The sequence below is a fragment of the Hypoxylon fragiforme genome (assembly GCF_022984875.1).
Source record: "Hypoxylon fragiforme strain CBS 206.31 chromosome Unknown GGS25scaffold_7, whole genome shotgun sequence".
Lineage (NCBI taxonomy): Eukaryota > Fungi > Ascomycota > Sordariomycetes > Xylariales > Hypoxylaceae > Hypoxylon > Hypoxylon fragiforme.
Window position 1 is genome coordinate 540,684 of NW_026054762.1, and position 27,945 is coordinate 568,628.

At 48.2% G+C, this 27,945-nt stretch overlaps 10 protein-coding genes and 1 non-coding gene across 11 annotated transcripts; 5 read left to right on the top strand and 6 right to left on the bottom strand.

The window, feature by feature from the left end:
• Nucleotides 1–42: 42 nt before the first annotated feature.
• Nucleotides 43–147, bottom strand: GGS25DRAFT_t81. Its single transcript has one exon. It is a non-coding gene; the product is annotated as a tRNA-Met (tRNA).
• Nucleotides 148–491: 344 nt separating this feature from the next.
• On the top strand, nt 492–1,437 carry GGS25DRAFT_514990 (band 7 family-domain-containing protein; the record flags this gene model as incomplete). Its single annotated transcript, XM_049263040.1, has 2 exons — nt 492–812; nt 919–1,437. The coding sequence occupies 2 exons, from the start codon at nt 492–494 to the stop codon at nt 1,435–1,437; spliced, it is 840 nt and encodes a 279-aa protein (XP_049114440.1).
• Nucleotides 1,438–1,985: 548 nt separating this feature from the next.
• Nucleotides 1,986–4,309, bottom strand: GGS25DRAFT_533000 (uncharacterized protein; the record flags this gene model as incomplete). Its single annotated transcript, XM_049265637.1, has 3 exons — nt 1,986–3,786; nt 3,826–3,958; nt 4,067–4,309. 3 exons carry the CDS (start codon nt 4,307–4,309, stop codon nt 2,297–2,299), a joined length of 1,866 nt encoding a protein of 621 aa, XP_049114441.1. The 3' UTR covers nt 1,986–2,296.
• A 712-nt stretch (nt 4,310–5,021) lies between these two features.
• Nucleotides 5,022–7,073, top strand: GGS25DRAFT_498049 (DUF676-domain-containing protein). The gene is made up of 4 exons (XM_049261663.1): nt 5,022–5,216; nt 5,266–5,524; nt 5,602–5,901; nt 5,967–7,073. The coding sequence occupies exons 2-4, from the start codon at nt 5,468–5,470 to the stop codon at nt 6,927–6,929; spliced, it is 1,320 nt and encodes a 439-aa protein (XP_049114442.1). The 5' UTR covers nt 5,022–5,216; nt 5,266–5,467; the 3' UTR covers nt 6,930–7,073.
• On the bottom strand, nt 7,074–8,419 carry GGS25DRAFT_498050 (mitochondrial peroxiredoxin PRX1). Its single transcript, XM_049261664.1, has one exon. The coding sequence runs from the start codon at nt 8,172–8,174 to the stop codon at nt 7,362–7,364; it is 813 nt and encodes a 270-aa protein (XP_049114443.1). The 5' UTR covers nt 8,175–8,419; the 3' UTR covers nt 7,074–7,361.
• A 1,643-nt stretch (nt 8,420–10,062) lies between these two features.
• Nucleotides 10,063–11,952, top strand: GGS25DRAFT_498052 (DNA glycosylase). Its single transcript, XM_049261665.1, has one exon. It carries the CDS (start codon nt 10,392–10,394, stop codon nt 11,802–11,804), a length of 1,413 nt encoding a protein of 470 aa, XP_049114444.1. The 5' UTR covers nt 10,063–10,391; the 3' UTR covers nt 11,805–11,952.
• A 901-nt stretch (nt 11,953–12,853) lies between these two features.
• Nucleotides 12,854–13,550, bottom strand: GGS25DRAFT_533002 (uncharacterized protein; the record flags this gene model as incomplete). The annotated part of the gene is made up of 1 exon (XM_049265638.1): nt 12,854–13,550. The coding sequence occupies exon 1, from the start codon at nt 13,358–13,360 to the stop codon at nt 12,854–12,856; it is 507 nt and encodes a 168-aa protein (XP_049114445.1). The 5' UTR covers nt 13,361–13,550.
• Nucleotides 13,551–17,307: 3,757 nt separating this feature from the next.
• GGS25DRAFT_356442 (alcohol dehydrogenase) lies at nt 17,308–19,326 on the bottom strand. The gene is made up of 5 exons (XM_049258091.1): nt 18,844–19,326; nt 18,548–18,677; nt 18,350–18,485; nt 17,647–18,284; nt 17,308–17,581 (listed from the first exon to the last, which is right to left on the bottom strand). The coding sequence occupies exons 1-5, from the start codon at nt 18,862–18,864 to the stop codon at nt 17,364–17,366; spliced, it is 1,143 nt and encodes a 380-aa protein (XP_049114446.1). The 5' UTR covers nt 18,865–19,326; the 3' UTR covers nt 17,308–17,363.
• A 1,024-nt stretch (nt 19,327–20,350) lies between these two features.
• On the top strand, nt 20,351–23,932 carry GGS25DRAFT_356534 (uncharacterized protein). The gene is made up of 2 exons (XM_049258092.1): nt 20,351–22,881; nt 22,930–23,932. Exons 1-2 carry the CDS (start codon nt 20,485–20,487, stop codon nt 23,818–23,820), a joined length of 3,288 nt encoding a protein of 1,095 aa, XP_049114447.1. The 5' UTR covers nt 20,351–20,484; the 3' UTR covers nt 23,821–23,932.
• A 563-nt stretch (nt 23,933–24,495) lies between these two features.
• Nucleotides 24,496–26,356, top strand: GGS25DRAFT_356536 (beta-lactamase family protein). The gene is made up of 2 exons (XM_049258093.1): nt 24,496–25,481; nt 25,574–26,356. Exons 1-2 carry the CDS (start codon nt 24,641–24,643, stop codon nt 25,990–25,992), a joined length of 1,260 nt encoding a protein of 419 aa, XP_049114448.1. The 5' UTR covers nt 24,496–24,640; the 3' UTR covers nt 25,993–26,356.
• GGS25DRAFT_498061 (uncharacterized protein) lies at nt 26,326–27,773 on the bottom strand. The gene has a single exon (XM_049261666.1). It carries the CDS (start codon nt 27,194–27,196, stop codon nt 26,804–26,806), a length of 393 nt encoding a protein of 130 aa, XP_049114449.1. The 5' UTR covers nt 27,197–27,773; the 3' UTR covers nt 26,326–26,803.
• Between the last annotated feature and the right edge of the window lie 172 nt (nt 27,774–27,945).

Sequence of the window (27,945 nt, forward strand, 5' to 3'; positions counted from 1 at the left end):
CACAGAAAAACCAGCCTCAAGAGTCGAAAAAGCAAAAGTAGATGTCCTCGGTGAGGCTCGAACTCACGACCTTTGGATATCCCAATCTTGGTAGATTGAGTCATAACAATATGAGACCAACGCTCTGACCAACTGAGCCACGAAGACTGTTTCTTATTGGATGCAGTCTGTTTTTAGAGTATATGTAGCTAACTTTGCTTGCTTGCATTTGCAAAAGCTTGGCATTAAAGCAATTCTCCCCCGCGATTTTTTTTGCTTAGCAAAAAAAAAAAAAGCACCGACCACTTCGGCTTTATCCAACCATTTTCTCAAAAGCTTTAGAGCTACCCACTAACTTTGAACCATCATCGAACGGGAATTCCGGGCAGCTTAAGAAGAAGAAAAAAAAGGGAAGACGAAGTTGAAGAAAGGGTTGTACCAAGTCAAGTCCAAGTTTACGAAACGAATCAATCCAACCCAATCCAATCCAAGATTACTACTCAACCGCCACAATGGAGAGCACCCTCCGACAAGTCTACCGCTTTGCCATCCCGGCCGTAGGCCTCGCAGCGCTGGCACAGGCCTCCATCTACGACGTGCGCGGCGGCACGCGGGCCGTCATCTTCGACAGGGTGCAGGGTGTCAAGGAGACCGTCGTCAACGAGGGTACCCACTTCCTCGTCCCCTGGCTGCAGCGCAGCATCATCTTCGACGTCCGCACCAAACCCCGCAATATCGCTACCACCACCGGAAGCAAGGACTTGCAGATGGTCAGCTTGACCTTGAGGGTCCTGCACCGCCCGGATGTCAAGTCGTTGCCTAAGATTTACCAGGTATGTCTTTTTACGGTCTACCTACTTACTATCCGGAATATCAAAAATAAAGTAAAGGAAACGTAAGAGCCATGACTAACTAACCCCTTCTTCCCCTCCCCCACAGAATCTCGGCACAGACTACGACGAGCGCGTCCTCCCCTCCATCGGCAACGAGGTCCTCAAGTCCATCGTCGCGCAATTCGACGCCGCCGAGCTAATCACTCAACGTGAAGCCGTGTCTCGGCGCATCCGCGCGGACCTCATGAAGCGCGCGGCCGAATTCAACATCGCGCTCGAGGACGTCTCAATCACGCACATGACGTTCGGGCGGGAGTTCACGCGGGCGGTGGAGCAGAAGCAGATCGCGCAGCAGGACGCCGAGCGCGCGCGCTTCATCGTCGAGAAGGCCGAGCAGGAGCGCCAGGCCAACGTCATCCGCGCCGAGGGCGAGGCCGAGAGCGCAGAGACCATCTCCCGCGCCATCGCCAAGAACGGCGACGGCCTCATCATGATCCGCAAGATCGAGGCCAGCCGCGAGATCGCACAGACCCTCGCCTCCAACCCCAACGTCTCCTACATACCCGGCGGCGGCAAATCGGGAAACGGCGGTAGCAGCCAATTGTTACTATCGGTTGGTCGGTAGAAAAAATGGAAGGAAGGAAGGAAGGAAGGATCTTATACTACTAGCCTGAAATGAAAGAATGTAAAGAAAAGAAAAAAGGGGGTGGGGAAGGAAGGATCACGGAGAAAGGGATGGGATAAGGGGGGGCAATGCGGTAGGTATCCTACATACCTGCCTATGTATATTATACAATCAACTGCCCGATTCTCCACTTCGGGATATGAATAATGTCACAATCGATCAGTTCAAAATGGGGGGGAAGGTTTTTGCTATTGTGGCCAAATGCATTGGTCATCTAGTTGTCTTATACCTATTATGCGCCTACATGGCTTTCGGCTTTGACTATCGTAGCTTGAAGGCAGGGCAATATCTTGCAACACTGCGATTAAAAGGCTGCTTAGGTACACAGGCACGTAGGCTCCCAAACTTCGAATGAAGACAGAGAACATCACGACCGCCCTCATCCACCAACCGATGATCCTATTATTTCTTTTGGGTATCTCTCGTGTCAAAGAAGCGAAGAGGTAATTAAGTTCTTTCCCAACGGGCAAGAAACAAATCCTGCTTCTCAAGCATTATCCAGAGACCAATCCATCACATTCGTGAAATAACTGACCCAGTTCTTTTTCTCATGCCCACCCAATACATCTTTCAAGTGAACAAGCAAAATTAACTTAATCCTTGGATATGATTGAATCTTCCTTTTGATTTCCCCCTGTGCTGTGGTATCCTCGAGTTGAAAGGAACGCATGCATCTTCACGCGTCGTAAAACCCGATCCTTGAAATGCGTAAATTTCATCGTCATTGCCCATCGCCTACCAGCTATTAAAAGCGTGGCTTCTTCATCCCCGCCTTGTTTATCCATGGCAGTGAAATCTTTTAGGGTAATGTGATCTTGCCGTCCTGGATAATCCAGCCTCTCAGGCAGAGAGCTTTCCACTCATCGCGGATCTTCAGCCGAACTAACTCGCCAGCCGCCTTGGCGTCCTCGGCACTATCATGACCTTGAGGATTGCTTTCATCTATTTCCTTTTGAATCTTTCGGTTCAGCAGCGTCTCCGTTAGCATCTTGAGACTGTTGCGAGCTGGCAATGTGCGCTTGTGGGGGTACAGAAGGACGGTGTCGATGCAAGTAGGGTGAATAATACGCATAGCATTCAAGTCGTTCTCAAGACCGTGACCAATGATAGGGGTCGTGGGGGCAATGAGCGAGAATAGCAGGTCGCGTGCTGCCTTGGGAGAGGACACGATCTTGAGCTTGGGTCTCTTCTCACGTTCATCAGAACTCGTTGAGGTTGTAGAAGGGTTTACCAAAGGTAAATGATCATCGCCTGGCTGCCATCGTTTGGCCGAAACCATGTCTTCTGGGGTGACACCGGAGTAACGGGTGTTGAGATCCAAAACTTCTCCAAATGGCTGGACAAGAACATCGAGTAGCATCTCGTAGTTAGGCCAAGACAATGCAGTAACTCTAATGAGCTCCATACCATAAACCGTATAGCCCATCTCACAATCGAAACACACGGCTCTATCCGCAGGGACGTTCGGGTTGGGCGGGGTTTGGGCAAAGTTCAGTAGACCCGCAAGCCTATTGACATCCGTTGTCTTGAAGACGTGGGTAGATGCCGTAGTACATCCTCCGGCATCATCGTCGACGTTTCGGTGACAGCAGCGGTATTTCTTCTGGGACGTAGTACCCTTTCCAGGTCCTCGTTCGGTGTAGTATATCTTGCCTGGGTGAAAGGTGCAAGATCCGTTGCTCGCTAGCGTTCCGTCCTCCTCCCTTCGACCCGGGAAGACTTGGAATCTTCTGGTGCATCTATCGCACACCTCGACGTTACCAGAAGTTTTGACACCTTCTCGGGCTTTCTCGATGTCTTCGTCTGAGGGTATGGAAGATACATAACCGTAATCCGTGAGGTTGTCAAATGGATAGACTAACCGAAGCGCGAAATCAACCTCTTGAGATGGAGTTAAGCCCGTGTTTATGGGCTGGGGCGCGGCAGATGCATTTTCTGTGTCATTTGTCTTGTTATCCCCCATAGCCTGGCTTCTCTCAGCTTTCCACTCAGCGATTGTCTTCTTTTTGTGGCTCAAGATACGATTTTTGATAGCATTGCCGTAAATCTGGAATTTACGCGTGGCAATTTCTTGCTCATCATCTAATGCTTTCACAATGAGCTCTTGATCAGACAGCACTAGTCTCTTTGCATCTTTGTCTTTCTTCAGCTCGTTATTGAGGCGAACGTATTGTTCATGGAGGGCCTTGATTAGTATCAAGCGCGTAGCGTGCTTGGCCGGAGAAGACTTGAGTAGACGAGGGTTAAGAGCTTCTGCTTTCTTAGGAGCTGGTCTAGGTGATAGCTTCACTGTTGTCGGTGTTTGAACAACAGGAGAGGGTGTGGGACTTTTCTTAGATTCTCCTGTCTTCAAGGAAGTGACCTTATGCTGAGTGCTTGATAGTTCGAAGCCAGAATCTCGAGTGCCATGACCAGAATCTGCTCCATTAGTTGAAGATTGGGGCTTCTTGCCGGCGGTGGGCTGGAACTCGGATTTTTGGTTACTATCCATTTCGCCCTGTTGAGACATAGCCTCCCAGGTTCTCTTAATAGTTTTGCCTTGTGTCAATGTGGTGATTTCTTTTGGTACAATCTGGTCTGTGATCTGTTTGCCGGAAGGTGTCGAGGTTGATGGGTCTAATTTAATACGTTTTCTAGACGAAGCTTGATCTGGCAACGAGGTTGTTGTGATCTCAGAAGAGGAACGTGCTAAGCCTTTTCCGTCGGGAGCGGTATCACCGTCGCGGTCATGCTTAAATAGGCATTGAAAAGCACTACATTGGTCTCCAGCAGGACAAGGCAAGCTTTTTAGTGCGGCGAGAGAACCTGCCATGATGAAGTTTTCAGGTATTTAAAAAGTGGGTATTAATAAGGTGTGAAGGGTGAATAATGAGATGGGATGGAATGAGGCTGTAAATGTAGTTGAGTAACGTGCGAAGTGACCAACTACCTAGTCTAGAAACAAAGATACTGTGATACAGGTAGATAAGGTTGAAACATATGAACTGGCAAATAAAATGCCACGTTTAAGTCTGCTCATTTATTGTTTATACTATGTTATGGTGAAATGGGGAGGTGAATCGAGGTGTGACAATGAGATGGTTAGTTGTCTGTTGAAAGTCACGAATTTATGGGTGGATGTCTTATAGTTGATCCTGACTGTAGCTAGCCGAGAAATATTATGTAAAGTGTGTAACCAGTATGTCCTAGTATATGTATGTAGGTAGGTACAGTACAGTACAGTACAGTACAGTACAGTACAGTACATATATAGGCTTTTAGGGCTTAGCAACTGTGAAGTCTATCGGAGGGAGCAATAACATGGAACATGGAACATTTCAACTAAAATCACGAAGTGAAGGTAGTTAAGTTGTAGTTGCCTTATGAAACACTCCTGGCTTCCTAAAAATCCGACGTCACTCAAAGCTTGACGTAGCAATTCCGAAGATAAACCGAACAGGGATCTGGCAGTGCATAATTAGTTGCATACAATGCCATACATAGTACACCTTGAAGTCTTTAAATTGTACATTGCTAGGGTAGTAATTGTTTTCAATCAAGCACGGACTCTTTTTTAACTGGTTACTCTTTTATTTAATTTGAGGCCGGGAACTCGTGATATTTAATAAATTATATTGATAAATTAATCTGTTTATTTACATATGTCTTAACTACCTCGTGAACTTTCCCAACTATGAAGTACAACAACTTGGATTAGGTACACATATAACTACATACATGTAATTAATCCAATATCGTCATTGAATTTGTTAACTAATTATACGTCAGCTCTTGAAGCCTATTATGCGGATAGTCTCATCTTCCATCTTCCCGACGGGTTTATCGGGTTTATACTAGTTCTTATTAGCCCCTTCCCCCTCTTCTTCTTCTACACACGTGTATTATATCGTCTTAGTTTCCATTCACTCAAGCAAACAAACAAGTAATTATCATATCATTGTAACGTTTCGAGGAGTAAGAATTGTTGAATATGGAATATAACGGCGGCAGTTTGGCCGCTGATCACCTTTGTGTGCTAGTTCATGGGGTATAGTACCTTTACATCCCCTACCTTCGCCCCAGTCGCATGCGGACGCCAATGCTAACCAAACACCCCCATTCTAGCTTTGGGGAAACCCAGAACACATGAAATCGGTCGCGAAGGCGCTAAGAAATGCACATCCCGAAGACAACCTTTACCTCTTGCTTGCCAAGCGAAACAGCGGCAGCTTTACCTACGATGGTATTGAACGAGGCGGCGAGCGCGTGTGCTTCGAGATCGAGGACGAAATCGAGAAAATTCGCAAGGAGGGCGGCAAGATAACTAAACTCAGCATCGTCGGCTATTCCCTAGGAGGTCTCGTAGCTCGCTATGCTATCGGGTTACTTGAAATGAGAGGTGTGCTTCGTGAGGTTGAGCCAGTGGTACGTGGGAAAATATTTCTATCTAAGTCTATCTAAGTACTTTCATACTTACACGCGGTTCTCAGAACTTTACGACTTTTGCGTCGCCACATCTTGGCGTTCGAACACCGCTGCGAGGATGGTACAATCACATATGGAATGTCCTGGGTGCGCGTACGCTATCCATGTCTGGCCGTCAGTTGTTCACCATCGACGACTATCGTGGAACCGGCCGGCCGTTACTTGCAGTGCTCGCCGATCCCAAATCCGTCTTTATGGCCGGATTAAGAAGATTCAAGCGTCGAACATTATATGCGAATATCGTAAACGATAGAAGTGCCGTCTATTACACGACATGCATTACCAAGACAGATCCCTATGTGGACCTAAGTAAAATCAAAGTCAATTACCTCAAGGGTTACGAAGACGTCATCTTAGACCCCGTGGCTCCGGTCTCACCCTTGCTAACGAAAAATGGCGATGGGTCGATGAATAACCTCGCTGCCACCAGTTTGAATTATCTACGAAAAGCACCGCTCATGCTAGCCATAGTCGTTTTCGTACCTATTGGCGTCATCGCGTTCCTATTCAACTCGCTCGTGCAGACGTTTCGCAGCTCCAAGCGCATTCAACTACACGAATCAGGCAAAGCGGGTATCCAAATAGAAAACTATCGCAGTCCCATTTGGATCCAGGATGTCCGCGGCACCGTCGAGGATGTGTACGAGAATCTCAACAATTGGCAAGGCGAGTCCTACTTACGAGCGTCGGACGACGAGGATGAGGATGGAAACTTGAACAAAGCCGAGACTCGGATTCTAGCCCTCGAACGAAGAAAATCGCATCCGCAATTCCCAACCTTAGCCCTCACACCCGCTCAATTTACTATGATTGATGAATTAGACAAAGTTGGCTGGCGAAAATACCCAGTTTGGATCCACATTGGTCGACACAGTCATGCGGCTATCATTGTCCGGACCGACTCACCTAAGTTCAGAGAAGGTCTGACTGTTCTGGAGCACTGGATCAAGGAGGAGTTCCTCATCTAATTCGAGCTTTCATCAGTCGGGCGGGGTGCATAATAAGGCGTCGGTAGAGCGGTAGAAAGGGAATTCTGCGCATAATTATCATAGCGGTAGGGAACATTGTGGTTGATACCCTTCCCATTCATGCATTGTATTAGATTCAGGGGTGTTTTTTTTTCATTGGTATATAGATACATTCGACTAGATTTTACTATTAGCGGGATCTAATATATATACTGCTTTCCAGCGAGTTGCCGGTACTATGCGTACTGAGATATATCTCCCGTGGCCTGAGTTTCTTACTTGCCATAGACCCCATCGACATTTCCATATGTAAATCCGGAGGGAAAATGGGGTTCACGGGCTTCCTTTTCCCATATCCGCGCTTAAATGTTATTAGATATAGCTATACCTAATGCAATGCCCTCTAGGCCAGACGTAGTGGCAGGCTTTAATTTAAGCCTTGGTATACCGTAGGTAAGGCTTAACCTCCCTAACGTTTCCAAACTTCTTCTTCGCATCCTCGGTGCTCACGCTTGGGGGCACGATGACATCCTGGCCCACCGTCCAATCGATCGGCGTCGCGATGCCCTTCTTATCCACAGTCTGCAGGGAGTCAATAACGCGCAGGACCTCGGCGGTGTTGCGGCCGGTGCTGGCGGGGTACATCATCGTCAGCCTGATCTTCTTCGCGGGATCGATGACAAAGACGGAGCGGATCGTGAACGCGATGCCCTTCTCGTCGATGTTGGCCAGGTCCTGCGCGTCGACCATGTCGTACAGGAAGGCGACGCGGCGGTCGGCGTCGGCGATGATGGGGAACTGCAGGTCCGTGGCCGCGACCTCGTTGATGTCGGCGATCCAGCGGGAGTGCGAGGACAGGTCGTTCGCGCTCAGCCCGATCATCTTGACGCCGCGCTTGGCGAACTCGGGCGCCAGCCGCGAGAAGGCGCCGAGCTCGGTCGTGCAGACGGGGGTGAAGTCCGCCGGGTGCGAGAACAGGATCGCCCAGGACCCGGCGAGCCACTGGTGGAAGTCGATGTCGCCCTGGGTTGTCTTGGCCTGGAAGTTCGGGGCTTCGCTGCCGAGACGGAGGCTTGGTTGCTTCTCGGGGGTGGTGGCGAGGAAGCGTCGGGAGGAGGAGGAGAGGGGGTTTTGGATCGAGGACCAGCGGAGTGCGGATGTTGTTGAGGAGGGGGCTTTGGGGAATGCGAGACGCGGGGTTTGCGATGCGGCGCGGATGGCGCTGCGGGTGAGGAAGGAGGCCATGATTCGGTTTGTCTGTCTTGGGTGACTAAATAGGTTATTATGTGCCTGATGATAGAATTGGCTTAAATTCTTGATTTTCCTCAAAATATCAATGTTGTGTTGTAGCGTATCAAAAACTTTTTTGTTTTACAATTATTGAGCCATTAATAATGTTACATGAAGTAGTAGGTAGTTATGTAGCTAGCTAAGCTAGAGTACGGAAGCACACAGGGCTTTGTAGGCGAATAGCTGTTTTTTGTCATTAGGCACACACCTCGGGTAAATTTAAAATGGAACAGCTGTTTTAAAACGAACCTAAGCCTTATTCTTAAAATACCCGGCAAATTACAAGCAATTTAGATTAGTAAAACTTTACTAATTTGATATCTGGAAAATCGTCGCTCCGTAACAATTTTGATTTTACATATTAATTTATTTAATTATTTTTTTATTTTAATTATGCCTCCGGCAGCTTCTGCGGAAGGCTGCTTGCTCTGCTTGAAAAGAAGAAAAACAGGTTTGAACCACCTAAACGTTTAACCCAATTGAAGGGCAGCCATTGGCCAGTTTAAGTGGGACCTTCCTTTCACATTAGGCAATAACTACATAACAATCACGTGACGATAGGTTCCTTTCACATCAGGCACGAATCACATAATACATACGCGACAGTGGATTCCCTTAGCATACATTACGTAATAATCACGTGACGATAGGAATACTGGCATTATGGACTGACCGGACTCACCAGTAAAAAGTATCGGCCGGTATAAGAAAACAAACGCGGCTAAAAATGAATTACTTAATTATACTTACCTTCAGGCCACGTTTACTAAGCTTAGATCAACCCATCCGAGACTTACAGGTGTTAGGACTGGAATCGGCTCGGCCGGATGGGGAGAAATTGTCGGATTGGAGGGATTTATCGGAGTATCGGAGGCTGGCCGACCCGCCTCGGAATAGGTGTATCGGCCATTAATTGAATGGATTAGATGGATGGATTAGATGAATTGAATGGATTGAATGGATTGGGTGGATTGGGTTGAGTGGCTAGTATATGGGTGTTGAAAAGCTGTTGAAAGTTGAAAAGTGTTGAAAGGAGGAAGAAAAAAATTAGAACAGCTTGGGGGTTGAGAGCCCTTTTATGGACCGGTCTAGAGCACGCTCCACCGGTACGTACCCCCAACGATCGCGATCGAATCCAAGGCAAACAGCAAGCGCTAGTAAGCCTATTGAAATTGAAGCCATCCTATTGGCTCAAATCTGGAGCTATTGAGCCGCTAGTAAAAAGTGAAACATTTGGTGCAAACTTTTGAAGAGATTGATTGGGTGCATCGATTTTCAGCCCCCAAATCCAGCAAACCACCTTTCACACCACCTTTAACACCACCATGTAAATGAAATATTTGATTTAGGCGGTGGTGTTGAAGATGATTAATAAGATGGATTACAAAATGGATTAAATGGATTAAATGGTTTGAATAGTTTGAATGGATTAAATGGTTTGAATGGTTTGAATGGAAAAAAAGTTGAAAAGAAGAAGTTGGAATGGAAGAATTAGAAAAGATGGATTGGATTAAAAAGATGGATTGGATTAGTCAGTTTTGATTATTAACAATGGAATACAAAGTGGCTGAATTGAGGCTGTGGAGGCTCAGCTTATCTTATCAATTGTTGTGCGAAATAAAGTCCAAGCTTTATTTTTTAGCCATAACAGCCTTGCGATATACCCTGCTACACTAAAAAAACTAAGAATCAATCCTCCACTTTTTCTTTTTTTCGTTTCTCACACCCGGCGTTACCGTACTAATTTTAGCGCATTCGCCTACAAAGCCCTGTGTGCCTCCTTACTAGAGGAGTAAAAGGCTAGAGCTTGATTGATTATGACTTCATCCTTCAGCAAGGGTGGGGCATGTGGGGCTACACACGAAAAAGACGCTAAGGTATGGTTGGGTCGAGAAGCTGCCAAAAGGGGAAATGTAGATTACTTTTATGCAGGGTCTATCCTGCGATCTGGTACCTCTCGGACCCACACACACAGCCTTTATGTGATTGGCGATTCAGGGAGCGTTGATTTCAAATATTCATTTCATTCAATAATTTTAATTCTTGTAACCATCTTGATCGATGTAGAAGGAATTCTTGGAAGCATCTTGATCGAGGTAGAAGGAACGATTATAGGAAGGATATGGGATTCCTCCGAGTATTACAGCAAATATCTACAAATTCATTCGCACAATGCCGCCTAGAGCGGTAGTATCGCCACCGCGACGGATCACCCGGTCCTCGCTTGCGCGTTTCCGGCACGGCGACAACAACAGCTCTAGTAGCAAAGAGAACTCGACTCCTCCTCCCTATACTGCTGCTGCTGCTGCTGCCGCCGTAGATATCGAAGACGTGATCCCAAGCAGCACACGAAAGCGAAAGCGAACCGTCACCCTCGTCAAAAAAGAAGAAGAAGAAAAGCTGCTCGTCGACTTAAAGGAGAATGTCACATCCACGAGCACCCAGAAACCCCGACGAGAGCGAAAACCCGCCCGGAAAGCCATCGACGCCGCCACAGGCGAGACCAAAGTAACCGCCCCCTCCGACTGGGAGCAGATGTACGACGCCGTGAAAGCGATGCGCCTCGACGGCGGGCCCGCCTCCAACGCCGCCGTCGACACAATGGGGTGCGAGCGCCTCGCCGACCCCACCGCCACCCCGCGCGATCGCCGCTACCAGACGCTCGTCGCGCTCATGCTCTCCTCGCAGACCAAAGACACCACCAACGCCGTCGTCATGCGGCGTCTGCAGACCGAGCTCCCGCCCCACTGCCCCGGGGCCCCCGCCGGCCTCAACCTCGAGAACATGCTCGCCGTGGACCCGGAAACGCTGAACCAGATGATCTGGGCCGTCGGGTTCCACAACAACAAGACGAAGTACCTGCAGCAGGCGGCGGCGATCCTAAGAGATCAGTGGGACGGCGACATCCCCGACACGATCGCGGGGCTTGTGGCGCTTCCCGGCGTGGGGCCCAAGATGGCGCACCTGTGCATGTCGGTCGCGTGGAACCGGACGGAGGGGATCGGCGTCGACGTGCATGTTCACCGCATCACGAACCTCTGGGGCTGGCACGCGACCAAGGGTCCCGAGGAGACGCGCCTCGCGCTGCAGAGCTGGCTGCCCCGCGACCGCTGGCGCGAGATCAACTGGCTGCTTGTGGGCTTTGGGCAGACTGTCTGTCTTCCCGTGGGGCGGAGGTGCGGCGATTGTGAGTTAGGCTTGCGGGGGCTGTGCAGGGCGGCGGAGCGGAAGAAGGTGCTGGAGGGGCGGAAGGTGTGGGGTGCGATGGCTACTACTACTACTACTACTACTACCGCCACTGCGGTTAAGGTACCCGGGAAGACCGATGAAGATGATGATGATGATAAGGCGCTAGTAAAAGTCAAAGTCAAAGAAGAAGAGCATGTGGAGGAGATGGAAAAGATTGAAAGGGACGTGGTTGTGAACAAGAGCATAAAGAAAGAGGAGGATGAGGAAGAGGAGAAGAAGGAGCCCGGGACTGCGGATACGCTCGATGTCGATGATGAAGAAAGGCCGGAGAGTGCTCCGGGACAAAGAGAGGTACCGGCTAAGAAACCGCGGAGGTCGTCAAAGAGGGGGGTATGAGCAGTGAGCACGTGGGGAGGACAAAGGAAGGGCTAATTTATGGGTTTAAAGATGGGTTAGGTTGGTAGATAATACTTAATGCACGTATCGAGATTCATTTAATCACGTAATAATAGAGAGACGAGAGCATTAGGTTGATTTGCTTAAATTTGATTACCTTACCTAATGTAGGGTAATTCTCAAGTATATGTACAGTAGTTTGGTGGTTATTGCGTATCGCTCGCCATCGCGAAAACCCCCAGGAACCAGAAATGGTTCTCACAAAGCATAGATACTAGGTACGGGTAGGTAGGTAGGTAGGTAGCTCTTATGTAGCTTCTCGAGGGAGGTCTCCTTCGTACCAAAGGTGGTGTAGGAGGAAATGAGGGGGGTTTACGGGGGATATGGTGGTCAAAGCCGTGCGTGCCCTTCCCTCTCGGTGATCGAACGATGATAGGTGAGAGAAAGGGTTTTTAGAAGAGAGAAAAAAGCATAAAAGCCTTCAAGGTTCTCTCTCTCTCTCTCTCTCTCCCTCTCTATAAGATGAATAGACTTTCGGGGCGAGGAAGCCTAGCGGACTCTAAAATCATAGCGTCCCTCGATCGCCGTTGTCATGTATCGCCCGTTCGCCTCAAAACCGTTGCCAGACCTTAAAAATCAAAGTATCTTAACTACCTAGGGTACCTAAGATTGGGGGTTGGTAAAAGTACCTAATATGTAGGTAGCGGGGAAAAGAGCAAACGCAAAAAATAAAAAAGGGAGGGGGGCCACCAAAGTAGCCGAATGCCCGGACGCCATGCTGTTGCTGTTTGCTTGTTTGCTGCTGCTTTGCCTCATAGAAGAGTGTGAAGCATTGTGTTGTGGGAGAGATGCCGAATCGAATCGAATCGAATCGAATCACCGCTTCTGTTGTTCGTGTTCGTGTTCGTGCTGATACTTGTTGTTCGTGTGTAGAGGGAATAAACGAAAAATCAGAGAAAGGGGGAGGGATGAGGATGAGGATGAGGATGAGAATGGTGGATGAGGGTGTTGTCGAGGACAATTAAGGTTCAGAATAGTGGTGGTGGTGTTCAAGGAGTAGAAGCGAGTCCGCGACAACGGTTTCGTCGAGATCGGTGACGCTCGGCGGTCGAGTTTCGGGTACGTCGCTTATACACCCCGGATGACTTGCGTTCGCTCTGCCTCGAGCTGTGCCGCGTTGCGCTCGTGCGACTCCTTCTTGCACTACGGTTGTTCTTCCGAGTTAGCATACGTAGACCAGAGCCAGAGTCTCCCTTCTTTGCTTTTTCTTCCGTCACCTCCTTCTCGTCTAGACCAGACTCGCTGAGGTACTCGCCGAGTCCGACGAGCCACCATTCGGTGGCATCCTCGTCAAAGTCACTGGAGGAGGCGGAATTGGAATCTAAAGATGGGTTCGCTGGGTTCATGCTTACGTCTTCTAATCCGCTGCACTTGTGATCCTCTAATAATCGGTGCTTCGCGCAGAAGTGTCCATCGCAGAAACCGCAGTCGCCAACAATCCGTTGAGCGGCCGTCTTGCATTCCTTGAATGTGCAGCGAGGTTTCTGGGGAGCCATGGTGATGATGATGCTGATCGTAATCTAGAAAATTGTGGCTTCTTTTCTTCCTCGTTTTTCTCTTGTAGATTCAGTCAGGTGGTACGTTTGACTAGTCGTAGTCGTTGCACGAGACAGTTGTAGATAGAACAATATAGTTCTTCTGGGTCGTCTTTGTGGATTGGTCGTTTGGGGGGATTCGGAATTGGGTAGAATGTGGGAAGGAATTCGAAAGCGGCCTACGTTGATGAAGGTTAGAAGTTGGACCCTTTTAAATGAAAGAAATTCATGGATGTCCGGGTGATGGTAAGCCGGTGGAGAAAATAGACGCCCTGGCCAGGTCTAAAAAAAAAGGAGGAGGAATAGCACTGTAGAGGCTGAATCGGGATGGTTGGGTTGGGATGGTCACTTCAAGTGGCACGAGTCTACCAAGTGAAAATGGGCCTCGGGCCGTAATAGGACGACTTACAATGAATCACAAAGAAAATCAGATCACCAACTTAGTAGTAAATCTTGACCGAGTATGGAGTATGTATTGTTTGCGTCGATGTGTGAAAATAGGATTTCTATTTCTACTTATGACAAGAAAAGAGGAAAAAGACACTGTGAGTAACAATGGATAAGGGATGGTTCAGGTTTTGTAATTTTGTGATTTTCCAATAAGAGAAAATTTGTAATTTGTTACAGTATTATCATCGAATGACTCTGACGTTGGCGGCGATAATGGAACGGTGTAGAATAGTATAGGCAAAATGAGATTTAGTACTTATGTATGTATGTAAGTATGTATGTATGTATGTATGTATGTATGTATGTATGTATGTATGCCAGCATTGCCAGGTATCTAATAGTTAGTAGTAGCACGTAATGTTATCTACTAGGCACTACCTAGTATGTAGTTATGTCTATTCTAGTTTCTAGTATTTAAACCTAGTACCTAGTAACTATGAACATCCAATGCAAGCAAAGGATGAGGCGAACGAGGATGCTCGTTGGTTTTGTGTCGTACTATCTAGGTGGTACTTTGTAAATGTATACATACCTACCTAGGTATCAGTGGTGATGACGACGATTCCGTGCAAGGCTCCGAAAGCGGGAGGCGAGCCGATTAGGTTGTTATAAACGGGGTGGAATCTAGTTGTGATATGCCGTAGGGATGCACGTATCAGTCAAAAACCGGGGTCAGGGGAAGGGAGCAGGGGGATTATGGGATAAGAAGAAGACTGGAGTCGATGAACCAAACTAGGACAGGGTGTGTTTGTCCATATTGGCTAATTTTGGAGAGAATGGAGAAACACTGGCATTTTATTAATATCGATAAGTTACATCCATATGTACATCACTGCAATCACTGCAATCACTGCAATGATACTACTAGGTATGTACCTATGATACATGTACTGTACTGTACATGTAGTGAACAAGTCATCATGCTTGGATACCCAGTAACTATGACCTTATATTTATATACTTCGGGAATTCGGTGTAATAAACCCATCTTAAGATTCTTAACTTTTTACAAACTCGTGAAATCACTGAAATGAACATCTTACCAACCCATCGGGCCCTAGCCGAGATGGATGGTTAGTACATCATACATGACATTCAATGCTGTTACTACTAGTATTAATAGTACCTACTAGGTACTATTTATGTAGTAGGTCACCGGTGTCAACTAACCTGGGTATATCTAATGATGTATGAAACTATCTCGTTCCGGGGAAAACAAATAGCAGGTACTAAATGAGATCAACGGACGACCCAAGAAAAAAAAGGAGATAGCTGACAACGCGGGCGGAACCGCTAGCAAAGTGAATGGCTCCAAATTACAACGCACATGGCACATGGCAAGCAAGAGCAAGACCAAGCCAGATAAAACAGATAAAACAGACAAATACAATAGGTTAGGTATGTATAACCGAACCGAATCCACCCGTAAGATTTCGGGAGTCCTCGCGCTCAAAGCGGCTGGCTTTGGATATCAGCGACGTCCGCCTCCGGATCCCAATGCGCAAAGGTCATGATGTTCAGAGCCGGTGGCCTCGCATAATTTCAGCTTCCTTGGGTCAGATAATTGCAACCTCCATCCTGTACTTTGCCTACTGTTTACTGGGTCGATAGGTAGATATGTACCTAGGTTGGTATAGATGTATGTAAGTGCGTGATCAGATGAGCAATAGATAAAGCATTTGAATGCATCCCCTTCCGTCCGTAAACTTGCTTACTATCTAGGTCATTAAAAACGCACTCGGTCCTATTCGTTCGGCTTGTCTCGAAAGCTTGTCTATTAGACTGCCACATGTCCGCCTGTCTCGCCCGTCTACTTTATTCCCATCAACCTACCGGTACCTTTACACACACACACCGGCGACGTCTTCCGGCCCTTTCATGTCCGAGTGAGAAGGAAAATGTCAGCCATCGAACGAACCTTACAACCATTACCTTCCCTATGCAATGCAGCCGGATCAACTTGGCAATTGAAACCTGGCAACACGTTTCGCCAACGATGGCGTTCCCGGGCACAAGCGGACTCTCAACCACTTAGTAGCAGGTAGGTAAGTAGGCAGCTAAGCTAGTGGAGTTGCAATCGCGCAAGGGCGTTGGCAATACGGCCAAGTTTTTATCGACTCGTATTTAGGGGCCATTGGCAATTGCCACCAGTTACGCCATAGGCATGTAAGTACATAATCACATACTTGACGACTACGGTGTCTAGTGTAGGTTGGCACGGCACTTATCTAAATACGAACATTTCAATGCGAGTGCTTTGAATCTCGTTTCACAGACTCCCGTTATCGTCTGTGATACTACATACCTACATAGAGCTCCAAGCTCTCAACACCAGCCACTACATGCTTAGGTTACTCTGCCTCCTCCTCCTCCTCCTCCTCCTCCTGTACCCATATCACGTCTACGTTAAGCATGTGGGCAGGTATGTATATAAATGGAGTACGCCGATCTTAGATCAGCCAGCCGGACCGCCCAAGGGATACGGCTATTGGCCGACTAGGGGGGGGCTGTTTTTTTCTTCTTCATCTGTCGACCGATAGGATATAATCCACGGCATTTCTTTGGTTCCCCATGCTTGACATGTATGGTATGTAACTATGTATGTATGTATGTAGGGTACATATGCTACTTGATGTATATTGAATCCCTTGTATGTATGTAGTTTCATCAATGTTCTTTCAACGTGCAGAACTGCAAGTTAACCGCTTTCTGCGGGAACCCACCGATCATGTGGTTATCTCTTTTTGGCGGAGACTCTCTACTCTAACTAGTAATACATACATACCTACGATGCAAGCAGGGTCTCGAATTGATGGCCGGCCAGCCAGGGGTTCTCTTTTTTGTTCACACAAACCAAAAACCTACATACATACCCTCCCTACACAAACACATGCGGCCAAGGGTAATGAATATCAATTCCTAAACACCGAGGGCGTACAAGTTAATGCATTACCAATTTATCGTACCTTTTCCTGCGCATGATGTGCTCTGGGGGGGTCTAGACCGCCTCGCTGAGTCTATCCGAGACACGTATATACTATATACTGCTAGGTTAGCAACGTTCAGTCTTCTCTGGCAGCAGCCGCTTCTTTGGACTACATACACCTATATCGCTTCATAGTAGTACATACATACAATCGCTGTCGATTTCTCAATACGAAGTCCAATACTATCACCGGTCTCGCTTCGCCTAATGGCGGTTAAAAGCATGTCCCATGGCATATGGCACATGAAAACGTCGAGCATCTCCATTACTTACTAGGTAACTGGTGGCTTTTGTACTCTTTCTTGGTTTGCCTGAGCTTACGAAGGTTATATCCTGTCATAAACACCCCCAGCTTCCAAGTTGACAATTTCATAAAAATGCTTGAATTTCCAAATGAGCAGGATGACACCCCATGATCTTTGGTATTCGTTTGTACTATTTCTTTTTTTTCATTTGTTCACCTAAACTAAATACTAAATCTCAGGATATTTCATGCTTGCTTTACACGTGATCAACACCCCTTTTATTTTATTCCTTCATCGTCACAACGCAGCGAATACAGTCTCCTGCCTTCATCGTCTCAAATGCTGTGTTGATCTTGTCTAAGGTCTCGCGATGAGTGATGAACTCATCTACCTTCAACTTGCCATCCAGATAATCTCCAACGAGGCCAGGTAGTTGAGATCGGCCCTTCACACCACCAAAGGCACAACCCTTCCACACACGACCAGTGACCAATTGGAATGCTGCTCGAGTTATTAGTTTCCAGGACAGGGCAAAGCATGGTTATTATAGAAGGCTTGAAACTTACGTCTGGTTGAGATCTCCTGGCCGGCAGCAGCAACACCGATGACGATGCTCTGGCCCCATCCCTTATGGCAAGCCTCCAGGGCTGCTCGCATCACGCCAACATTGCCAGTGCAATCGAATGTGTAGTCGCAGCCGCCATCGGTCATCTCGATTAGCTTATCTTGGATTGTCTGTCCCTCCAGCTTGGTGGGGTTGACGAAGTCGGTGGCGCCAAACTTCTTAGACCATTCTTCCTTGCTCGGGTTCACATCTACAACGATGATCTTGCCTGCCTTCTGCGCAACAGCGCCCTGGACAACCGAAAGACCCACGCAACCAGCACCGAACACGGCAATGTTGGATCCCTCCTCGACGTTGGCAGTGATTCTCGCAGCGCCGTAGCCGGTGGTGATACCACAGCCTAGCAGGCAGGTACGATCCATAGGGGCATCTTGTTGGACAGCTACGACGGAAATATCGGCCACGACAGTGTATTGAGAGAAAGTCGACGTTCCCATGAAGTGAAGAAGTTCCTTTCCTTTGCAGGTAAAGCGGGAAGTGCCGTCAGGCATCAGACCCTTACCCTGAGTCGCCCGGATCTTGCCGCAAAGGTTTGTCTTGCCAGATTTGCAGAACTTGCATTCCTTGCATTCGGGAGTGCTTTTGATCCATGTTAGTGTCATGGAAGGCAAATATGAAAATGTATGGATAGGTATTATGCCTACTAGAGTGCGACGACATGGTCGCCAGGCTTTACATTGGTGACACCTTCACCAACGGATTCGACGAGACCAGCTCCCTCGTGCCCCAAGACAATAGGGAATGCGCCTTCTGGGTCTTTGCCTGATAGCGTGTAGGCATCTACTCCATTAATTAACGGGGTGCTCGGGCTTGACTCGGGATCAAGGCTTGGCGAAATATACCTGTATGACAGACACCAGTGTAATAGATCTGGATTCGAACTTCGTGGGCTCTCGGGGGCGCGACCTCGATTTCCTCGATACTCAGAGGTTTACCAGCTTCCCAGGCAACGGCGGCCTTACACTTGATGGTCTATTATCAAGCAACAGTGACGACATAGTCAGCTTCAAGTTCATTATTTCATAGCTTGAGGGGTTAAGGGGTTATAACACGGATGCGCGGGGTAATACGTAATACACGATAATCGTGATATCGTATATAGAGAATATGATATGTAAGGGGGATAGAAATAACTAACCTTGCCAACGGTATCAGCCATGATGTCGAATTGGAATAATGAAGATTGGAAATATGATAAAAAAGGTATCAAAGTTGAAATAAATAAACTTGAGGGGGGAATTAGGAGAATTAGATGAAAGAAAGATCTTGAGCTGTCAAGCTTTATAAGTAATGAATTGTTCCTACCTAACCTAGTAGATAGTACCTAGTAGATAGTACCTAGTACTAGGCAGGTTTATCACTGTGCAATGTCCCGGTCATCTTGTTTGATGCGGAGTTTTTTGCTCGAAGCCTCTTTGACCCCACCACTTGGTAAATTCTTGAGGTGGGGTGGCCGGCACGGCAGTGAGGAGACATGATTGACCCGGTCCAGCCCATTACTTACCTACTTACCTATGCATGTATTGTACTTACATATCAACATATACCTAAGGTATACGTATTCGTATGTAGGTAAGTAGGTATCAAATGGTTTGTACTACTATGTAGTAGTAGACTTCACTCCCACTGTCATCGTCTTATGACTTAGCAACTCCAACATTAAAGGGTAAGCAACATGTTAAGCAGCTTAGGTATATAATCCTAAGGTTAGCGCCCTCGATACTACCACCAAGGGGTTTCGAATAGTTTCGAATAGCTCCATTGCATTGCATTCCGTCTCGGTAAGAGAGGCTGTGCAATATCGTCAACCGGCATGTTGAGCGGAAGAATTATGGACAAAACTCGGGATGTACACCATAGTACTGAAGAAAGGCGTTAGTCTGTTTTATACCGTTAAAAGAGATGTGATTTGATTAATCTGATTAATCGGATCCTGATCAATCTTATCTTCTAACAGGATGTGTCGCTTTTTATCCAGTTGGTTGCATTGCTAGATGAACAATCATAGCTCTGAAGGGACTGGAAGTTGTTGTATGTATGTAAAAGTGATGTGTGATGATAAAGTGAATGTTGTGAATTGATCTTATCTCCTTAAAATTATCTCCTTAGAATAAATAGGCAAACACAAATATAGGTAAGGCTGAAAAGAAAGTAGGCAAGTGAACACCATGATAAATGGTATGAAGAATGCGCATTTATATGAAATTCTTTCAAGTGAGAACCCGGAGGACTATGTACGTACATCATTGTACGATTTACAGACATGAATGTGTTACTCAGTGTGTTACTCAGTGTGTTACTCAGTGTGTTACTCAGTGTGTTACCAGGTAGTTAATTATTACATACCGTGATGGTCCGTGCTTATTGATCTGAGGAATGTACCTACCTCTAAAGGTTTAGATGCGCTAACAATCACCTAGCAAACCGCGTCTTAGGAGCTTCAAGCTTCGCGACATTAAATTTTTTGCGTCCAAGGTTGTCTACCTAGTACTCATTCACTTTAATCGTTAACTACAGGTAGCCCACCCTTACATACCAACCACCAAAACATTTCCCTATTTCGACGCGCGCACAATATATCATTCCAACTTAAATCATCACGGCCAATTGATTTGATATATGGAATTTTATCGCCGTGATCACTCACCATTGATGTCATCTTGATTACAATCATTATCCTCTTTGCCTATTCCCAAAACGTTGTCCTATCAATTTCTTCCATCTCCCAGAACGGCAATTCAAAAGAGCTAAGGAGCTATTGAGCTCCACATCCGCCAACATGTCTTTCCACTTTTCAAACATGAGCTCGTCACCTTCTACTCCAGACAGAGCCTCTAGAAGAACCAACTCTAGTTTCGGCTACTCTGCAGACCATCCCTCTACAACTCCCGCCGGTCCTCCTCCTCCACCATCCTCCGCGCCGTCCTTCACCCCGGCTGGAGACCCGTCTCCCTCATACCTTCAGAGTTCTATCGGCGCCATGAGTGGAAAGATCAAGGCACCCAATTTTGGAAGACCGAATCTTTCACCGTCCAAGCCAAGCTCTGGAAGACGCAACAATGCACCTCTAGGAAGATCCATTCGAGGTTCTACTGCACGACAACCTTCTGGTTTAAGCAAAGAATACCGTGGAGAAGATGAGGTAGACAATGATGAGAGCGACGATGGATTGGATCTACCACCAAGTAGACCAGGCACCTACGGCATGCCATATGATGATACGACCGAAGGCGAAGATACTGAGCCTGATACCACAAATCCCCTAGACGACGATGAAGACGAAGATGACGACTCGGGAGCGGACATGGACCCTATGGTAGAAGACGAGGCTGATTATGATGTTGAAGAAGAATTGTTAAGGGAAATAGCCGACAACGAACCTTACGGCAACCAATTCGACGATAGCGATTCCGACTTGATGATGCTAATGACGCCTGCTGCCAACGACCGTATTAGCAAAGAGGCGGATGATATTTTCCGCGCCTCGTCCTTTCGTGCCACCGCGGGCCGACAGCGAGAGCTAAAGTATGCGACACTTGCAAAGGACCTTTACAGCCAGTCGCAATTTGCCGAGGTGACTGAGCCGGATAACGTCTTAATCCAAACCGAAGAGTTAATGAACCGCCTTTACGATGAGGGCGTGGGCCCCAAAGATGACGAAGAAAAATTAGATGATACCCTTGCCCAAGCCTGTGTCCGACTTGTCGCCGATGTGTGGGGTCCGTATGTAGAAGAGCTTCCTCGAATCGACGAGGAGCATGAGGCTAAGGTTGGACCAAATGCTTTGGCGCCGGCCTTCGAAAAGGCTTTCTACGTCGCCGTTCTGATCCTTAGGATCTACCATACGCCATACGTGAGGGATGAATTTGGAGAGTCCAAAAACTTGGCCTTGCCTGGCGTCCTTTTCGAATGGCAACAAGACGAGAACAACTTTGATCCAACCCAAGTCGAAAAAATCTTGCAACATCGGCCTTGCCCCGCGGCTCATGGTTTGTTTTGGCAAGCCGTGTTCAACTCTCTCGTACGCGGAGAGATTTCTGGAGCTGTGCAGCTGCTGAGAAAGGCTGGCTGGGAGTTTGTCAAGAAGCAAGTCCGCGGTGAACCGCTCTATAGCGGCCAAGCCTTGACCAGCATCAAGCGCGTCGTCGAAGACTTGTGCTTGGTTATGGAGATGTGTCCCGGAATAAACAATGCAAGTTGGGACATACCAAGCAGCGACTGGACCTTATTTCGCCTAAAAGCCAAAGCGGCAAAGGAGGGACTTATTAGTTTCACCGAGGGAAAAGAACGAGACCGTCTCTCGTCGAGTCGATTCGGTAATTCCGACTTTGCTGATTCCATGGATGGACGACAGTCCCTTGCTGGACTGGCTCGAAAAGCCGAGAGTAGGATACCCTGGGATGTCTACGAGAACCTTCAATCCCTCTATGCAATTCTCATCGGAGAACCGGACGCCATCCTTGCAGCTGCACAAGACTGGTGTGAGGCAACGATCGGCTTATTTGGATGGTGGGATGATAGTCACAACAAGCGCCACCCCGGCATGTCCCATTCTGGATCACTCCGGCTACCTGGTCCAGCCGGAGGAGAAGAAAACTTCTTTGATCGTCTGGCGCTTTGCCTCCAGACCGCGACAGAAGCTGATTTCCACTTCAACTCGGCGGACCCAGTCGAAGTTGCAGTTGCTTCTGCGTTTGAGGGTAATGTTGAAGGTGTGATTGGGTTCTTAAGAACGTGGTCACTTCCAATCGCATCGACAGTGGCTGAAATAGCCTCGTTGGGCCGATGGCTCCCCCCCCAAGAACCTCAGAATCTTATTAACATGAACGATTTTGACATGGAAGAGCTGGAAGTCTTAGGCATGAATCAGGGCAGCGAGGCTGACGAAAAAGATGGAATTAAAGACACAACTCTAATTCATTACGGCCGTGAATTGAAGAATCGCAAATACATATCGGGCGTTGGTCTTCATGGCAAAGTTTCCCGGGCCGGTTGGGAGATGGGAGTCCAAGTCGTCGGCCGAATGGACTCTCCTGAGCGGTCTGAGCAATTAGTACAAGAGTTGTTACAGAACGTCATTAGTACCATAGACGAGGATTCTCGTGAAACAGTGGACAAGATCTGGAAGCTGCTGAATGAACTTGGTATGATAAATTTTGCCGAGGACACAGCTGAGGTAGGTACACCGATTCTTTGTTAACAAAATTTCGCTAACATGCACCAGACTTTCGGAGATATTCTAGCTAAGGATACATTCCGATTTGGAGAAGCGCTTTGGTATTACGCCCTAGCACACCGTCCCGGAAAGGTTCGCGATGTCCTCAATACTCTCATGTCCATCTCTCTGGCGGAGTCTACGATTTATCCGCCGGAAAATGACCTAGATGATACCCTTAGACAATTACTGAGGGAACGTACGGCAACGCTAGAGCAATATGCGAAGCAGGATTTAGAAGCAGCAGAGCTTCTTGGAAAGATGTTGAGCGGCTACGCCACGCTTAGAAAGTTTTACGAACTTCGTGATGGAGATAACAAGACATCCGGCAAATCTTTATCACGTCGTAAACAAGCTGCTACTGCCCTAACAGCCGTTATTGCCAGCGCAGATGACAACATCCGAGGCGGCTTGTATGATGACACGCGCGATGCCGTTGTCAGCGAGGATTTCTTGTTAGCACTACTTGGGGAGGCATCCGTCTTTGTTGGCCAATCACCTCCAGTGATAACCCTCGAACAAGTCGACACGCTACTCAAGTCCATTGAGGATATTCAGACGGTCGGATCTCGAGTTTACGATGCCTCCGATGAATTCTTCAAGCTGGTCCTCGCATCGGGTAACGGGAAAGGATCTACTCCTTCGGACCTTCTCAGCCAATCTACCTCTTCCTTAGGCGGCAGTTTCATGATGACAGGCTCCTCGATGATAGCATCTCAACTTCACCGATCCGTAGTCAACAGTGGAGTCATGAAAGGCCCCCCTAAGCGAGCGTGGGACTGGAGAGTCGGTGTCTTTTCGGCTAGTAGCTCAGGGGATGTACTTAAGAAGGTCAGATTAGGCCTTACCAGAGACCTGGCTAACCTGTGGCTGGAGCAGGCGGACAGTGTTATCTTGTGATAGTGTGCTGGATGGTTTGGAATTTGGTGGAAGTCACAGTTGACAAGGCATTGTCATGGCGTTGGACGGCGTTGAGAAGCATGGCCATTTAACACACGAAGTGTACATGGTAATGCTATAACATAACAAAAGACACGTGATATCTAGTAGGCTACCTACCGTATAAAGGCTACTAGTGATGAGTGGGATCAACCACTGGCTACTAATAAAATGGTTGTGTACTCCTAGAACGGGCTGACTAGCCAGGGGCAAGGGACAACACATAGTTCTCTATTTCTCCTAGGGAAGAAAGGGGGGCTACCATGATGTAATAATGCGAAAGCTGGAGTCGTAGGATTGAAGGTGAATGCGGGGAATAGACGATCGTAGTATTGGTCCTGGCTAGAAACTGATATCGCCTCATTCGTGCATATCCATACCACCCCAACTCCGACCACGAAGGTGGTAATGGAGGAAAGGGAGGGAAGGATCATGTACCTAGTCCAGGTACCTTGCCTAGTAGTTCGTAGTTTCTAACAACCAAGTGTATGTTCGTGGCTTCGCAGACAATAGTTTGGTGCTGAAGATCGACTTATGGTTTAGCTTAAGCGCTAGATGTATAAAGTTGGAGGTTAGATAGGCATCTGCCTAGTAAGTATACGATCTGTATCCTTCTGTCCGGTAGTTACTGTTTAGGGAGGTGACACGAGTAGTTATTTACTTGCCCCCATACTTGGTAGGTACTTAATGCGCTGCGGGAAACAAGAAACACAGGAAACTAATCATCCGAAAACTGAGTACCTACCTATCTATCTTAGAGAGAAGAAAGGAAACCAAAACCATGGCGTTCTCAGCAGAAGCAGCCTCCGAGCTCCGCTCCATCATGGAGAAGAGCATCGCCGTCACCACTGGCGGCACTAACCCATCCCCGACCGCGCTCCCCGGGACATCCTTCGTCGTGATCGACCGCACCGGAACCGAGCTCTTCGCGCACTCGGCCGGCAAGCGCGGGATCCGCTCCCCGGAACCCATGTCCCTCGACCACGTCTTCTGGCTCGCGAGCTGCACCAAACTCGTGACCGGCATCGCCGTCATGCAGCTCGTCGAGCGCGGAGCCCTGCGGCTCGACGACGCCGCGCAGGTCGAGGCGGCGTGTCCCGAGCTCAGGGATATCAAGGTGTTGCGGGATGACGGGACGTTAGAGGAGAGGAGGAACGGGATCACGCTGAGGATGCTGCTGACCCATACCTCGGGGCTCGGGTACACGTTCTTCGACGAGGCGCTGCGCGACTGGAGCCACCCGGTGGGCATCGACGAGTTCTCGGGGGACGTGCGGGATGTGGCGAGGATGCCGCTGCGGTTCCAGCCGGGCGAGGGCTGGCGGTACGGCGTCGGCATCGACTGGGCTGGCATCCTGCTCGAGCGGACCGCCGGCGTGACGCTGAACGAGTATATACAGACGAATATCTGCGCGCCCCTGGGTCTTGAGAACGTCGACATGGTGCCCACGAAGGCGATGAGGGAGAGGCTGGCGCACATGCACCAGAGGGAGAAGGACGGGAAGCTGACGCCGCGGGACCATTTGAATCGCCGGGCGTTGGTGGTGGAGACGCCGGAGGAGGTCGCGGGTTTGTTCCATAGTGGCGGGGCGGGGCTTTTTGCGAAGCCGCAGGAGTATACTCGTAGGTCTTCTTTTTCTATTAAGTCAATCTAGTCACTACCTAGGTGTCTCATAACTAACACTCTCCCCTTTCCCCTTCCCCCCCCAATATAGGCATCCTCGCCGTCCTCCTCAACAACGGCACCTGCCCGCGCACCAAAGCCCAGCTCCTCTCCCCCTCGACCGTCGACACCATGTTCACGAACCAAATCCCGCAATTCCCCAACTTCGGGCGCCAGGGCATTCCCGGCGCAAAGCCGGACCTGAGCAACGACCTGCCGGACCTGTACCACATTGATGGGAACCCGCCTCAGGGGTGGGGGCTGACGTTCATGCTGAGCGGGGCGAGCGCGGCGACGGGGAGGTCGAGAGAGACGGGCCACTGGGCGGGGCTGTGCAATAACTACTGGTGGTGCGATAGGGGGCGCGGCGTCGCGGGCTTGGTGTGTGCGCAGATACTGCCGTTTGGGGACGCGGGGGTCGGGGGGATGTGGACGGAGTTGGAGACGGCTGTTAATAGGTATGTGAAGTGAGGTCTTAGGGACTAGGTACCTAAGGTACGAGATGGATAGGTGTCTTTATATGGGCTGGTCTCTCTTATGTATGTCTGTGATGATAGAGTTTATTGGGGTTTGAGAGTTTGAGACCTTCAATAAGCTGGTTACCTACCTACTATTTCCAGGTTATGAAAAGGAGCCCGAATAGGGGGGGCTTTGGTGACTTACTCAGGCTAGGGTGAGTTAAGCTTAGATGAGCTTGAATGCACGCCATCCGTTTGTGTCTGAGTAAGAAAGATCAAGGACTCTTGAAGATAATCCTGGATGAATAGTACCTATTATCTATAACTTTTATACGTGCCATGTTTGGGGGTATGTAGGTTGATATGAGACTGAATAATAAGGTATTGGGATATTTTGATACATTTTGCCCCTTTCAACTCTAGCAATGTGGATAACAACAGCTGTCAACATATCAGCATTCAGTAACATGGGAAATCAACACATCACCAGTCAAATTAAGAAGCATTACTACTGCGCAGTGGGCTGGGAAAGGAAGTGAATATAAATGTTTTCAAATTGGCGAATATTTTATGGTTTGATTTCATTTGGTCGTAAGCTTAGGCAGACCGGGTCTATAGCGAACGTTTCCCCCCTATGTGAAGAGTCCTATGTCTGATCCTGTACTATAGGTATGATAATTTACCGTCAACAAATTTCGTAAAGTCTATCTTAAATGAAACTAGCCAACGTAAGATGGTGTAAATAGGTAGGTGAGCTTTCGGGTACTATGGTCTCTCTTGATAGTCTCATATATGATCCAATCCGTTGGCCCTTGATGGACCAATCAGCTTCCTCTGTAGGTCGTGTAGCTGTATGGCGACAGAAGTAAGGGTACATGATAGTGCTGGCCTTTTACGACGGTGAAGGTGACCGACACCTCGGGGAAGAAAGTGTTCGCCTCGCCAAAATAGCTTCCGGTGTCGAATCGTAGGGTCCAAGTTGACTTATCTTCGACCTCACTCAGCACGTCTTCTAGGCTGTAGGTGGGTACATCTCCGGAGGAATGGATGCTTGAGTAGGGTAGCCAGGCCTTGATGCGGCCATCGTCATCGGTTGTAGATTCGAAAGTCTTGAGAGGGGCATGACCGCCTTCTAATTTCACGCGGATGGCCTTGGCAGGCTTGCCCACGGAAGTATCCAGGACGTGACATGTGATGGGGTCTTTGTCGGATGCCATTGTGTTGGTTGTAGGCAGTTTGCTTTAAGCTCGAGGAAGGTTGAGGTAAGGGACTATATGCTTCTCGATATTTTGCGAGGCGGTGACACGCTCTACTTGTACTCTCGAGAGCCTCGCAACTTGAGTCCAAAGTGACTGACTACGTAGCTAGATAGGTACCTAGTGGGAGATAGATGGAGATTTGATAGGTAGGACAAACGAGGCGAAGCTATTAAGCGAAGCAGTAGGTGTAGCTTCTTCCTTCCACCCGGCTCAAAGAAAATAGAAAAGTTATATTCAAGAGTTGAATACCAGATAAGGAAAGCCAATACCTACTAGGTAGATATGCAAAGGCCTTGGTAACAAATAGCAAATAGGCAGAGGAAGCTCAGTTTAGTAAGGCAGGGTTGAGTTGAGTTGAGTTGGAAAAGGAGTGTAACAAACGGACCAGAGATTAGTGAGTGAGTGTTTTTTTGGGGGGGCAAGCTGATGGATGAGCTATACCAAGGCAACCAAGGCCTGGAATGAACGTTGAACCCCGCTACTAGGTGCCTTTGGCCCCCACCGTGGGGCAAAGATTAGGCCTTGTACCGTTTCCAGGTCGCCGTCGATCTAACGCGGGCTGAAATCTTTATTTAGAAACATCATTGAAACTTGGAAACTTTAACGCAAGTACCTGAGTACCTACTCTAGGAGGGTAGGTACATGCATGAATCATTGATGAGATAGTATCCATGGATGTGATAAACCTTATTGTAGTAGCCCCCCCC

Excerpts from the sequence above, each read along its gene's own strand:
- GGS25DRAFT_356534 (XM_049258092.1), top strand. The coding sequence starts at position 20,485 with ATGTCTTTCCACTTTTCAAACATGAGCTCGTCACCTTCTACTCCAGAC. Across the intron at positions 22,882-22,929 it reads TTGCCGAGGACACAGCTGAG|ACTTTCGGAGATATTCTAGC; the intron begins GTAGGTACACCG and ends AACATGCACCAG.
- GGS25DRAFT_498061 (XM_049261666.1), bottom strand. The coding sequence starts at position 27,196 with ATGGCATCCGACAAAGACCCCATCACATGTCACGTCCTGGATACTTCC.
- GGS25DRAFT_356442 (XM_049258091.1), bottom strand. The coding sequence starts at position 18,864 with ATGGCTGATACCGTTGGCAAG. Across the intron at positions 18,486-18,547 it reads CACTGGTGTCTGTCATACAG|ATGCCTACACGCTATCAGGC; the intron begins GTATATTTCGCC and ends TTAATGGAGTAG. Across the intron at positions 17,582-17,646 it reads CCAGGAGATCTCAACCAGAC|CATTCCAATTGGTCACTGGT; the intron begins GTAAGTTTCAAG and ends TAACTCGAGCAG.
- GGS25DRAFT_356536 (XM_049258093.1), top strand. The coding sequence starts at position 24,641 with ATGGCGTTCTCAGCAGAAGCAGCCTCCGAGCTCCGCTCCATCATGGAG. Across the intron at positions 25,482-25,573 it reads GAAGCCGCAGGAGTATACTC|GCATCCTCGCCGTCCTCCTC; the intron begins GTAGGTCTTCTT and ends CCCCCAATATAG.
- GGS25DRAFT_498050 (XM_049261664.1), bottom strand. The coding sequence starts at position 8,174 with ATGGCCTCCTTCCTCACCCGCAGCGCCATCCGCGCCGCATCGCAAACC.
- GGS25DRAFT_498049 (XM_049261663.1), top strand. The coding sequence starts at position 5,468 with ATGGAATATAACGGCGGCAGTTTGGCCGCTGATCACCTTTGTGTGCTA. Across the intron at positions 5,525-5,601 it reads TTTGTGTGCTAGTTCATGGG|CTTTGGGGAAACCCAGAACA; the intron begins GTATAGTACCTT and ends CCCCCATTCTAG. Across the intron at positions 5,902-5,966 it reads TTCGTGAGGTTGAGCCAGTG|AACTTTACGACTTTTGCGTC; the intron begins GTACGTGGGAAA and ends CGCGGTTCTCAG.
- GGS25DRAFT_498052 (XM_049261665.1), top strand. The coding sequence starts at position 10,392 with ATGCCGCCTAGAGCGGTAGTATCGCCACCGCGACGGATCACCCGGTCC.